Source organism: Rhinopithecus bieti, unplaced genomic scaffold (assembly GCF_001698545.2).
Source record: "Rhinopithecus bieti isolate Rb0 unplaced genomic scaffold, ASM169854v2 scaffold_13207, whole genome shotgun sequence".
Lineage (NCBI taxonomy): Eukaryota > Metazoa > Chordata > Mammalia > Primates > Cercopithecidae > Rhinopithecus > Rhinopithecus bieti.
The window spans coordinates 5607303-5621580 of record NW_016807866.1 but is presented as its reverse complement, the minus strand read 5'-3'; the positions used below and the strand labels follow the sequence as shown (position 1 = coordinate 5621580).

The 14278-nt window shown below is 44.3% G+C and overlaps 1 protein-coding gene across 2 annotated transcripts in view; it reads right to left on the bottom strand.

Moving 5' to 3' along the window:
* DOP1B (DOP1 leucine zipper like protein B) overlaps positions 1 to 14278 on the bottom strand; it is a 122853-nt gene that overhangs the window by 54027 nt on the left and 54548 nt on the right. For both annotated transcript variants that reach the window (XR_001887647.1, XM_017883968.1), the window contains exons 10-13: positions 9454 to 9574; positions 5105 to 5224; positions 2671 to 2773; positions 1120 to 1311 (exon numbers count right to left, since the gene is read on the bottom strand). Coding sequence is in view for 1 of the 2 variants with exons in the window: in XM_017883968.1 (XP_017739457.1) it covers positions 1120 to 1311; positions 2671 to 2773; positions 5105 to 5224; positions 9454 to 9574 (536 nt within the window). In the remaining variant the exon portion in view is untranslated. The remainder of the gene's footprint in view (positions 1 to 1119; positions 1312 to 2670; positions 2774 to 5104; positions 5225 to 9453; positions 9575 to 14278) is intronic.

Genomic DNA, 14278 nt, shown 5'->3' with positions numbered 1-14278 from the left:
AGGCATGAGACAGACTCTTTTTCCCCAGTGCGTTCAGGAGGTGCCAACCTTGCTGACACCTTCCTGTCAGACCCTGGCCTTCGGAACCATGAGAAAACAAACATCTGTTGTTGAAGCCACTCGGTCTGTGGTACTTTATTATGGCAGCCCCAGCAAACTAATCCAGTACCTCATCTCGCTTATATTTGAAATAACCAAAATCACACACTACAAACACACACATGAAAGAGTCTGCAAGGCTAGTTATAACTAGCCCATCAACTGTAGCTACATAGTTATTAACTATATCTAACCATTAACTGCAGTTACAGAGCAGGCAAGTAGCGTGAGAGTGGGTGAAACAAAGGGTGCTAAAACTTAAATTTTTTTTTTGTAGAGACAGGGTCTTGCTCTCACTCAGGCTGGAGTGCAGCCGTGCAATCATGGCTCACTGCAGCCTCAACCTCTTGGGCTCAAGCGATGCTCCCACCGCAACCTCCTGAGTAGATGGAACTACAGGTGAACACCACCATGATGAATTTTTATTTTTATTTTTTTTTGGGACGGAGTCTCGCTCTGTCGCCCAGGCTGAAGTGCAGTGGCATGATGACTCACTGCAACCTCCGCCTCCCGGGTTCAAGCAATTCTCCTACCTCAGCCTCTGGAGTAACTGGGACTGCAGGCACATGCCATCATGCCTGGCTAATTGTTGTATTTTTAGTAGAGACGGGGTTTTGCCATGTTTGTCAGGCTGGTCTTGAATTCCTGACTTCAGGAGATCCACCCGCCTCGGCTTCCCAAAGTGCTGGGATTACAGGTGTGGGTCACTGTACTTGGCTTAATTTTTATTTTGTAGAGAGGTGAGGTCTTGCTGTGTTGCCCAGGCTGGTCTCGAACTCCTGGGCTCAAGCAATCCTCCTGCCCCAGCCTCCGGAAGCGTTGGTATTACAGGTGTGAGCGATGGCACCATGCCAGGTGCTAAAACTTTTTCAAGTGAGTTTTACAAGCATATTTGAAATATCACCTGGGTATCTTCTAGTGTTTATTCCTATCCTAACCAACCCTAAAGACGTTCTACTCCCATGAAGGCATAGGCTGCTTTTAGCCCCCAGAACCATTTCCGCCCCTCAGAGCACACACCGAGGTTCCGCTGGTGGACTCCGTGTCGAGGTAGGAAGGCGGCATCTGGACTTTGCTGAGCACCTTAAAACACGTCTTCAAGGCATGCGTGAGTTCAGGTAAACTTAAGGCCTCCATGTCCTCAGCAAGAGGCTGCACCAGGCAGCCGAGCACCTGAGGGAGATACTGGGTTTGCACCTCAGAGTAAAGTTCCTGTGAAATAAACACATGGGTTAACCCCACATTGCTGGTTTACAAGCAGAAAAACAATGCATCTCAAAATGGCATCTAATTCAATTTTTTAGGGCATACATTTCACATTAATTTTCAAATCAGAAAACAAAAGAAGACTAGGCGCAGTGGCTCATGCCTATAATCCCAGCCAGCACCTTGGGAGGCTGACACAGGGAGATTGCTTGAGCTCAGGAGTTCAAGACCAGCCTAGGCAAAACAGTGAGACCCCATCTCTACAAAAAATACTAAAATTAGCCAGATGTGGTGGCACATGTCTGTGGTCTCAGACACTTGGGAGGCTGAGGTGATAGAACTGCTTAAGCCTGGGAGGATGAGGCTACAGTGAGCTGAGATCATGCCACTGCACTGCAGCCTGGGTGACAGTGAGGCCCTATCTCAAAAAGAGAAAAGAGGCTGGGCATGGTGGCTCACATCTGTAATCCCAGCACTTTGGGAGGCCGAGGCGGGTGGATCACCTGAGGTCAGGAGTTCGAGACCAGCTCAGCCAATATGGTGAAACCCTGTCTCTACTAAAAATACAAAAAATTAGCTGGCCGTGGTGGCGGGTGCCTGTAATCCAGCTACCTGGGAGGCTGAGGCAGGAGAATCACTTGAACCCTGGAGGTGGAGGTTGCAGTGAGCTGAGATCGTGCCATTGCACTCCAGCCTGGGCAACAAGAGCAAAACTCACACACACACACACACACACACACACACACACACACAAAGAGAGAGAGAAAAGAACATTTCTATTGTTTTTGTTTGAGACTGGATCATGTTATGCTGTCCAGGCTGGTCTCAAACTCCTGGGCTCAAGTAATCCTCCTGTCTCAGCCTCCTGAGTAGCTGGGAACTACAAGTGCATACCACAGACCTAGGCTTGGTATTTCAACTTGATCTAGACAAGTCAAGGATGTTATTCCTCTCTTCGCAAGTGGCTTTACACTTTCTAATAGAAAATAAAATTGGCATGTTTCTATATTAAGGAAATTAGTTTCCTTTGAGAAAATTAGCCAACAGCACAATTTTAACTAGGAAACGTATTGACTCTTCCCCTAAAATAACCTGGGAATGATACCCAGTTCATCAGCTGGTTGACCTAACTTCAGCTTTGCCCACTTACAACTGGCCCAAAAGTTATAGCCCCTTTGCAATAAGACATTAAAAATATAAGAGATTACATCCAGCTGTATCTTTTATGCCAAAACAAACATCAAAACAGTGCTGCCTATTTATGTAAAACATTTTCAGTAATGTGAGGTTGATAAAGCAGGCCATCACCACCAGTGAGAAAGTAAACAATAGCGGGTGTTGAGCCCTCTCTTCCCCAGCACTCACCAAGGGAATGACATCCAGCAGGAAGACCAGGAGGGTGCAGAGCTCCGAGACCGTCGGGGGAGGGGTGACGCTGTTCCTCACACTGTAATGCTGCTTCACTGGTCTATAAATCACAGCAAAGAAAAATCAATTCTTTGGCCAGGCGTGGAGGCTCACGCCTGTAATCCTAGCACTTTGGGAGGCTGAGATGAGCGGATTGTCTGAGCTCAGGAGTCTGAGACCAGCCTGGGCAACATGGTGAAACCCCATCTTTACTAAAGTACAAAAAACTTAGCCAGGTGTGGTGGCCCACGCCTGTAGTCCTAGCTACTCAGGAGGCTGAGGCACAAGAATTGCTTGAACCTGGGAGGCAGAGGTTGCAGTGAGCCAACATCGCACCACTGCACTCCAGCCTGGGTGACAGAGCAAGACCCTGTCTCAATAATAATAATAATAATAAAAAATAATATAATAGTAAAAAATAATTCTTCCTGCATGTAAGTCCAAGCACTTCTTACAATTTCCAGTAACATTATTCTACTTCAAACATAATGAAAGTGAGACAGCTTTTGTAGTTCTCATAACTAAATTTTGGTGACTAAAAGTATCTAACATGGAGAAGTGTCAATAAGTGTCTTGAATCTGTTGGTGTCCAAACAGGTTCCCTCTGACTTGAACTCTACCGATTCAGACATGTGTGGTCCCATACCCAGGAGACATGGGGTGCTGTTGACAGATGTAATCGCAGGTCCCCAGTCCAAGCCCAAAGGCACAATCCAAGGGAACGAGGCTGGGCTGGAGAACACCACAGTCTACATGGCTGTTCGCCCTGCTGTAGGAGGTGGCCTGGGACTACTCCTCTCCAAGTAATACCAGGAGTTTATCAGCACCCGAGTTGCCTAGAATGCTTCAGCTTCTGTAAAGAAGTGTAACCCCACCAATCCACTATTGTTACTTGCTTATCTTAAACTGAAATTCAAGACTTCTTCTTATATAAACGGGCTACTAGATAAATGGATAAGTTAAAAAGTATCTGTTGCTTTTCATCTCATAACCTGAAGATGAATAAATTAACTGTAATAGGATCCACAGGCAACAGCAAAGCCATGTTATACTGAAGACAGACACTCATCTCAGGACAGTGATTGACTCTGGGATGAAAGAAGGACAAAATGTTGCAAAAGTGGAGAGTCAGCTCTATCTGGGTAGAAACACTTTATTCTTTTTAAAAAAAAAAAAAAAAAAAAAAACCATGATAGCCGGATTTGGTGGCTCGCGCCTGTAATCCCAGCACTTTGGGAGGCCACGGCGAGTGGATCACTTGAGGTCAGGAGTTTGGGACCAGCCTGGCCAACATGGAGAAACCCCGTCTCTACTAAAAATACAAAAATTAGCTAGGTGTGGTGGCAGGCGCCTGTAGTCGCAGCTACTTGGGAGGCTGTGCCTGTAGTCCCAGCTCTTTGGGAGGCTGAGATGGGAGGATCGCTTGAACCTGGGAGGCAGAGGTTGCAGTGAGCTGGGATCGTGCCAGTGAACTCTAGTCTGGGTGACAGAGAGACACTGTCATAAAATAAAAAATAACATAACATAACATAACATAACATAACATAACATAACATAACGTAACATAACATTAACAGCCAGGCTGACCAAAGCATACTCTAACCTCAATAAAATAAGGCCTTGCTGTTGCCTGTGGATCCAATTGCAATTAACTTATTCATCCCAGGGTTGTGAGCTTATTTGGACAGAAAAGCATACTGGTAGCAGCTAAGAAGTAAGACTCTAAGACAGCCAAGAGCATTATAGTGGAGATGAACAAGAAATAAGTTTTACAGCATGTCTCATAGGACAAAACAGGGTTTGAGACATGACCTTATTCCTCCCATAAAGAAAATGGCATGGGAAAGGCCTCTCCAGGAAGGCTCGGTGTTCCCGGGTACGCCACGGCAGACAATTTAGAGGTGGTGCAATTCACCGGGTTAAAAGAGATGGTAAAGCTGATTATAATAGCTTAAAACAGAAATGCTTTTATCTGACCAGTCATACATTAATTTCAGTGAAAATTTAAGAAAACTGAAGATTTCAAAAACGCTCTATCCAGTCACAAAGCCACAAAACTAAGCTGCTTTCAATAGATCAGGCAGCCAGGAGAGGAAAGCTGATTTGATGAATGTAACCAGAAAATGCACGGAGGATTTTCTAAAGTTAGACTTTTAAAGCACCTTCAGAATTACAAGGCAAAGATTATGTGAACCTTCTTATTGGAGATGTTTTTATTCTGCTGGAATCTTAAGTGAATTCTTTCCAAACCTGTTTTAGTTGAATTTTAAAACTCAGGAAAGACTACTCAGCTTCAGCTACTTATATATAATCTGACATTCTAAGCAGCTACAAAATTGTTAAACCCTCTCATCCTTCCTAAATATTCTGTATTCTTGAACTGCATACTTACCTAAAGCACTCCTCAAAACACCTCGTCATATAATCCCAGAGAAAGTCTGTGCTTAGAGAAGTGATCAGCAAATTCACCGTTTTGACAATCTCAGAGGCATTTCTGTTTTCTTTGATTGCACTGTAAAAGGGGAGGACATGAATAAATATATCTATTAAAAAATCCTGAATTACAAAAAGTGTCCAAAAAACTGTAATCGATTTCACCATCTGTAACTTATTTCTAGAGCTGACACATCCTGATAAAAATGAAAATACTACTGTTCTTATAATGTGTTTGCATAATGCCATCCTAAACAATATTTATATTGATACAGTCTCTTAAAAACAAATTTCAGGGCTGGGTGTGGTGGCTTACACCTGTAATCACAGCACTTTGGGAGGCTGAGGTGGGTGGATCAGCTGGGTCAACATGGTGAAACACTGTTTCCACAAAAATACAAAAATTAGCAGGGCATGATGGCGGATACTTGTAATCCCAGGTACTCGGGAGGCTGAGGTGAGAGAATCGCTTGAACCTGGGAGGCGGAGGTTGCAGTGAGCTGAGATTGCGCCACTGCACTCCAGCCTGGGTGACAGAGTGAGACTCTGTCTCAAAATAATAATAATAATAATAATAATAATAATAATAATAATAATTTCAGAGCTACTGTAAAAGAATTTGTACAGAAAATCAGTGTTTAGTCCATACTCTATTGTAGGATAACATGGCACATGGTATTCAGCAGGGAATTTAGCCAAGATTTAAAATGTTATCTTCTTTTTTTTTTTTTTTTTTTTTTTTGAGACTGTTCTCAACTGTTTCCTAGGCTGGAGTGCAGTGGAACGATTCGGCTTACTGCCTCTCGCCTCCCAGGTTCAAGCAATTCTCGCTGCCTCAGCCCTCCAGAGTAGCTGGGATGGATTCAGACGTGCACCCCACTTCAGCTAAGTTTTGTATTGTTTAGTAGAGACGGGGTTTCACATCTCTACTAAACCTGGCCAGGCTGGTCTCAAACTCCTGAATCAAGTGATCCACCCGCTCAGCCTCCAAAAGTGCTGGATTACAGGCGTGAGCCACAGAGCCCAGCCTTAAATGTTATCTCTATGGCTCAGGAAATTTATTCAGAATTTATCCTACCAAAATCCTGCATAGGTACATAGATGTGTCAGAAGTGCCCACTAAAAGGCCCATTAAAAATACTGAAAAAGGCCGAGTGGCAGTAGTACACGCCTGAATCCAGCACTATTGGGAAGAACAAGCAGGAATACAATGAGGTCAGGAGTTTAAGACAAGCCTGGCAAATAATATAGAAACATCAAACACAAATACTAAAACATAAAGTTAGCCAGATAAACAGGTAGTAGGGCATACTGCAAAATTGCAGCAACATAAAAAACAAGGCAGGAAGAAATTGCTTGAAGACCCAGAGGGGAGTTGCAGTGAGCAAGATGGCGCCAACAAAAAAAAACAACAACCTGGGTGCACAGTAAGACTCCGTCTCAAAACAAACAGCCACGAACAAGGTGGAATAGACGCTGTAATACCAGCACTTTGGAAGCCGACAGGCAGATCACAAGATAAAATCGGGAGTTCAAGACCACCCCTGGCAACATGGTGAAACCCCATTTCTACTAAAAATACAAAAAATTACTGGGCGGTGGCAGGTGCCTGTAACCCAGCTACTCAGAAAGACATAAAAAAACAAATCACTTGAACCCAGGAGGTAGAGGTTGCAGTGAGCCAGACTGCCATCACTGCACTCCAGCCTGGGCAACAGAGCAAGACTCCATCTCAAAAGCAAACAAGCACAAAACTGAAACAAGAAACTGATACATAAAATCAATCATAAAATAAGAAACATCAGGATTTATTATTTTATTTTTTTTTTGAGATGAAGTGTTGCCTTCGTCAGGCTGAGTGTAAAAAAAACACAAAAAAAGTCACTGCAGCTTCCACTCACCGGGTCAAGGATTCTCATAGCCTCAGCCTCCCAAGTAGCTGGGCTAATAGGGCCTCGTGCCCAAACCAGTGCCCGGCTAATTTTGTATTTTTTTTTTTATTTTTTTTGTAGAGACCAGGTTTTGTCATGTTCCAGGCTGGTCTTGAACTCCTGACCTCAAAAGGATCTGCCTGCCTTGGCTCCCAAAGTGCTGAAATTACAGGTGTGAGCCACTGCACTTGGCCTTAAATAAATATAAATCCTTAAACAAAAAATCCAAAGGCAACTAATCATAGGAAGACAAAGAAAGGCTACTTACAACTTGCAATTAATAACAAAAAACAGCAGTGGCCACACAACTCACAACCGTAATCCCAGCAGTTAGGAGTCTGAGGCAGGACTGCTTGAGGCCAGATACAAAACAGACACCTGTACAAAACACAGCAAGACCGAAACAAGTCTTTACAGAAAAATTAAAAAATTACCAGAGTGTGAGTGGTGTGTGCCTATCATCTGGCTATTTGGCAAGCTGAGGTGTGAGGGTCACTTGAGCCAGGAGTTCAAGGCTCAGTGACCTTTGATGGCCACTAAAAAAAAACAACTAGCCTGGGAGACAGAGATTGTCATAGCTGGAAGTGACACTCCAAGAGTGCCAGGCACGGTGGCTCACACCTATAAAAAAAAAACAAAAAAACAAATAGCACTTTGAAAAGCTGAGGTGGGCGGATTGCTTGAGCTCAAGAGTTTAAGAGGCAGCCTGGGCACATGGTGGAAAACCCGTCTCTACAAACAAACCAAACAAAATATATATAAATATATTATATAGATAGAGAGATAGAGAGAAAGAGAGAGAGAGAGAGAGAGAGAGAGAGAGAGAGAGAGAGAGAGAGATCAGCCTGGCAAACATGGCAAAACTCTGTCTCTACTAAAAACATTAAAATTAGCCAGATATGGTAGTGGGCATCTGTAATCCCAGCTACTTGGGAGGCTGAGTCAGGAGAATTGCTTGAGCCCAGGAGGTAGAGGTTGCAGTAAGCCAAGATGGCTCACTGCAAAAAATATATATATACACACACACACACACATTTATATATATATTTATATATACACACATATGTATATATATTTATACATACATATGTTTTATATATATACACACACATTTTATATATACGTGTATATATACATATTTTATATATACATGTATATATACACACATATATTTTTATTTATTTATATATATATATATATATTAGCCGGGCATGCTGGTGCCTGTCTGTAGTCCCAGCTACGTAAGGGGCTGAGGCGTGAGGATTGCTTGAGCCCAGGAGACTGAGGCTGCAGTGAGCCATGTTCACGCCACTGCACTACAGCCTGGGCGCCCCTGTCTCAAAACCAACCAAACAAACAAACCAACAACAAGAAAACAAAAGGAAAACCCCAAGCAACTAAATAACTGGTGTAATTCCACCTTTAAAATAAAAGACAGGCATCTATGTATTTATGTATGTAGTAGAAGTCTAGAAAGAGGTAAGAATGTTTTATGGTTTCTCTGAAGGGTGCTAGGATTATGGGTGACACCTTTTCTCTTGATCTTTCAAATATCAGTAAATTCGACAATGAACATGTATTACTTTCATATTCAGAAAAACAATAAACCACTTCCATTCTGGGAGAAAAAAGCAAACACTAAGAACTCTTGGTACACTTACAACTAATAAACCAGAAAAATAGGAAAATTGATTTAAATTTTCAATGTACCCAATGCTAGTTCAGACAGAAGGAAATTACATTAAGAGTAAAGCAAAAAGGAAAAGGTTGTATCCCCTTAAAAGGAACAAACTAAACAAACAAAACAGGGTTTGTGTGTAACTGTGCACCTGAGGCCGACGTGCCTGCTGTCTTCCAAACACCACTCACTCTGCCTCCGGGGCAATGGAGCCTGTGCCCTCCGGTGCCCTGCCTGGGTCTCCCCCGATCTCCCCAACACACCCCAGACTACTGTCCTGAAGACTCACACCCCCTTCCACTTTCCCTCTTCTCTCCGCCCTGTAACTCACCACTTGGGTATACTAGATCAAGCTGCCTTTGTTAAATGAGTTTCATACTTGATCAATACATACATTTCATTGTTTCATACTTGATCAAAAATACACTTCATACTTGATCAAAACATCAATAAATACCTGTCACCCCAGGCTGGGGAAAGACTACATCAAACTCCCTTTAAACTCTTCACAGTACTCCGCAGGGAAGTCAATTCCCACTGACTGACTTCAAGGCATTGATTATTTTAACCAAGGATCTCACCTGCTGCATCTCCACTTTCTCTACCACCTCACAATTTATAGTAAGCAAGAGAGAAAAAAAAAAAATCATAGCACCGGGGAAGGAGAGAGATGCGTGATGTTAAAGGCCAAACTCATACCTTATCAACGAATTTCCACTCTGGGTGTAGCTAAGTTTAAGATCAGAACCAAGGGCATCTCTGCAGTAAGAATAAAAGGCCCTGATGACTTCGAGAAACAAATTCGCAACCACCTGAGGCCCTGCAATTAGAAGGAAGATGGTCAGAGACAGGTTAACAATCCCTTTTAAATCAGTAAGTGACATATACATAAGACATACATACAGTAAACCTGCGCATACAGACAATTTATATAGTCTAAAATATATAGAAACTTAACTTTAGTGGTGACGACTTTAGCTGGGGAAACAACATTCATGAAAATAGCCAACATTTTTGTAGAACTTCCTATGTGCCAGACACCCTTCTACGCATTTTACATCTATTAACGTATTAAACCCTCGTAACAGCCATCTGGACAGATCCTGTACTGCTGATTACACATAAGATGGAAACACAGAGAGGTTAAGTAACTTGCCCAAGGCAGACTCTGCTAGATGGAGGCAGAGCGCAGACAACGTGTGTTAAGTGTGCATAAACTGCTGGCCAGGGACATTACTCAACAGAAATATCCAGAGAGCAGGGCAACTTCTTCAATTCCTTTAGTCATGAGCTGGAGCAACACAAAAGAAATGATCCCCATCCTGAAATGCTGAGGAAGATGGCACAAGAGAACTGGACCAGCTGCACGTTAGAGAAGCTTCACTGTAACCAGGCAGGGGATGGACAGGGCATTTCCGCTCTGCAAACCGCAACCCTCAGGCAGCTGAGGGCCTGACTTCTTACCCATGTATCCAGGGGAAGAAACACGCAATCAATTCAGAGAAAACGAAAGCTCTGTCAACACTGGCAAAAAAGCAGATTAATCCAATCTTTAACACTTTCTTTTCACAAAACCAAAAGATGTGTCTCTGAGAGAACTATTTTCATGCTAGTTTCCTGTGTATTTTTTTTTTAAGATAGAATTTATTATTATTATTTTTTGGAGATAGAGTCTTGCTCTGTTGCCCAGGCTGGAGTGCAGTGGCGATTTCAGTTCACTGCAACCTCCACCTCCTCGGTTCAAGAAATTCTCCCACCTTAGCCACCCAAGTAGCTGGGATTACAGGTGTGTGCCACCATGCCCAGATAATTTTTATATTTTTAGTAGAGGTGGGGTTTTGCCATGTTGGTCTCGAACTCCCGACCTCAGGTGATCTGCCCGCCTCGGCCTCCCAAAGTGCTGCGATTATAGGTGTGAGCCACCGCACATGGCCTTGGCTTCCTGTGTATTTTATCCACAGCATAAGAATGCTAAATTCTTGTTACAAAAATGAAGGCAATTTTGTGGCCTTGATTGATGGAGGAGGAAATGAGGTATGGCTAAAGCCCAGCCACAAAAAGCATGGACAGGACTGAATGGCTGTCCTGTGCCTCCTAGTTCTATATAACCACCTCCGTTGCCTCCTCAGTGTGATTTCTTGCAGACGGCTAAAAAATTAGAAAGAGTAAATTAAGTGACTGTTAAAATTGGGCAGGAGCGTGATATTCATTTGCTTCCAGAAAATATGACCTGGAGCCCAAGTTAGCAGCAACATTTACTTGGCTCAACAAGGTGCATGATTTTGACATAAAACACACATCTCCAGAATGCTAAGTTATATTTTCTTCTTTTAATACTTCCCTGAAGTTACACAGCAAGCTCCCAATACATTTATATAATTGTTCCACTTTTTGAACTAAATCACAATTTTTCAGAGCTGCAGTTACTTTACACTAGCAGGAAAATCTATTTGGTTTGAGGTGGGAGCGGGGAGATGGGAAGAGGAATCCGAACAAAGTGCAGACACTCTGAGGCAGCACATCAGGGGCAGAGCCTGGAAGAACAAATGCTTCACACTTGGGCTTTGGTTAAGAACAACGAGAGCTGCACAACTCTTGGAATAAAGTTCACGTGGGGACAGAAGCAAACATCTTGGGTAGCGCTTCTCTGAGTGTAATCAGGTAAGCATCAGGGGGTGCTGACAAACTGAGCTTAGGCTCCTGACTGGCCCTGGCCAAATGACCTATTCCTGCTCAACCTTAGTCTTTCCACCTGTAAAATGGGCATAGTGGGAGCACCCATCTTGGGGTTGCCGGAAGGACGGAGGTGTGTGTGCAGACAGATATAAAAGGATGCATGCAAATCGCTTGGCACAAAATAATTGCTCAAAAAATGTCAGCCTTGGTTATTATTAATGAACAGTGAAAACACTCCAGGAACGTGGAATCTCCCCTTCCCTGTAACTTCACAAGAAGCTGCTCCCCTTTTGTTCCCCTAGAGCTGGCACCGTCCCTGCCACACGGCAGATGCTCTGTGCTTTTGAATGGTAAGTGAAGGGCCTCCATCCCAAGGCCAGAGAGAGGCCACTTCACTAAAGCTCTCAGCTCTTTTTTTTTAATGGAGTCTTGCTCTGTCACTCAGGCTGGAGTGTAGTGGCATGATCTCAGCTCACTGCAACCTCTGCCTCCCAGATTCAAGCGAGTCTCCTGCCTCAACCTCCTCAGTAGCTGGGATTACAGGCACGCACCACCATGCCTGGATAATTTTTATATTTTTAGTAGAGATGGGGTTTCACTATATTGGCCAGGCTGGTCTTGAACTCCTCACCTCAAGTGAGGCCCACCTCGGCCTTTCAAAGTGCTGGGATTAGAGGCGTGAGCCACTGTACCTAGCCAGCCCTCAGCTTTCTTGTTCTCTGCAAACAGCTACCAGGAGGCAGGTACACCTGGAGCACTGAAATGACATTCTTAGGCTTGCAATCCAATGGAAGAGATGGGATCTTTTCCCTGGGATAGGGCTCACATAAGCAGATGTAGACCTTAAAGTGAACTGATATGGTAGCAAATTTCTTTTTTTTTTTTGAGACAGAGTCTCACTCTGTTGCCCAGGCTGGAGTGCAATGGCATGATCTCAGCTCACTGCAACCTCCACCTCCTGGGTTCAAGCGATTCTCCTGCCTCAGCCTCCCAAGTAGCTGGGATTACAGGTGTGCGCCACCATGCCTGGCTAATTTTTGTATTTTTAGTAGGGATGGGGTTTCACTATGTTGGCCAGGCTGGTCTTGAACTCCTGACCTCAGGTGATCTACCTGCCTCAGCTTCCCAAAGTTCTGGGATTACAGGCATGAGCCACCATACCCGGCTGCAAATTTCTTTTCTTTTTGAATGGAGTCTCGCTCTGTCGCCAGGCTGGAGTGCAGTGGCGTGATCTCGGCTCGGCTCACTGCAACCTCCACCTCCCTGGTTCAAGCAATTCTGTTGCCTCAACCTCCCAAGTAGCTGGGACTACAGGCACGCGCCACCATGCCCAGCTAATTTTTGTATTTTTAGTAGAGATGGGGTTTCACCATCTTGGCCAGGCTGGTCTCAAACTCCTGAACTCGTGATTCACCTGTCTTGGCCTCCCAAAGTGCTGGGATTATAGGCATGAGCCACCATGCCCGGCCACAAATTTCATTCATTCATTCATTCATTCATTCATTCACTTATTTGAGACAGAGTCTCGCTCTGTCACCCAGGTTGGACTGCAGTGGCGCAATCTCGGCTCACTGCAAGCTCCGCCTCCTGGGTTCACGCCATTCTCCTGCCTCAGCCTCCAGAGTAGCGGGGACTACAGGCGCCCGCCAACACGCACAGCTAATTTTTTTGTATTTTTAGTAGAGATGGAGTTTCACCATGTTAGCCCGGATGGTCTTGATCTCCTGACCTTGTGATCTGCCCGTCTCAGCCTGCCAAAGTGCTGGGACTACAGGCATAAGCCACCACACCCAGCCACAGATTTCTTTTTAAAGTGAGGGACAGGGCTGGGGCGGTGGCTCACACCTGTAATCCCAGCACTTTGGGAGGCCGAGGCAGGCAGATCACTTGAGGTCAGGAGTTCGAGACCAGCTTGGCCAAGATGATAAAACCCCATCTCTACTGAAAATACAAAAATTAGCCAGGCGTGGTGGCACATGCCTGTAAACCCAGCTACTGGGGAAGCTGAGGCAGGAGAATTGCTTGAACCCAGGAGACGGAGGTTTCAGTGAGCCAAGCTTGCACCAGTGCGCTCTCGCCTGGGCAACAGAGCAAGACTCTGCCATTCATTCATTCATTCATAAATAAATAAATAAATAGTGACAGAAGGTCACTTTTCTCAACCTATGCTAATAGGATCATAGTCTCTAAGAGGTGAGCCTTCGGTGACCAGAGGATAGTTCAACCCCCTTCATCTTACAGTGAAAATGTTTTTACTCTACACAGTGAAAAGAAGTGGCATGTCCAGGATCCTAAGGCAAAAAGATGGAGGAGGTCCTCTACTTAATTGAAAATCAAACCGAAGCTCATTTTAAGTATGACATTGCAGAAACAGTCTTTAAAGGAAATACCACAGGTGTTCTATAGACACTACAGGAGCTCAAAGGTATTTTCCTAACAAAAATGTTCAAATTATTGTGCAAAACTTTTTTTTTCAGACTGGGTCTCACTCTGGCAGGCTGGAGGGCCATGGTGCAATCACGGCCCGCTGCAGCCTCGACCCCCTGGGCTCAGGTGGTCTTCCCACCTCCGCCACTTGGCAGCTGGGACTACAGGGAAGCACCACCATGCCTGGCTAATTTTTTTGTATTTTTTTGTAGAGATGGGGTTTTTCAACATGGCTTTTCAGCCATGTTACCCAGGCTGGTCTCAAATCCATGAGCTCAATTGATCTTCCTTCCTCCACCTCCCAAAGTGCTAGGATTACAGGCATGAGCCACTGCGCCCAGCCATGCAAAACTTTTAAGTGACCACAGATCTGATCATTGAACCATATAACATGACTTCAAAGTTCTGAAATTCCAAAGAT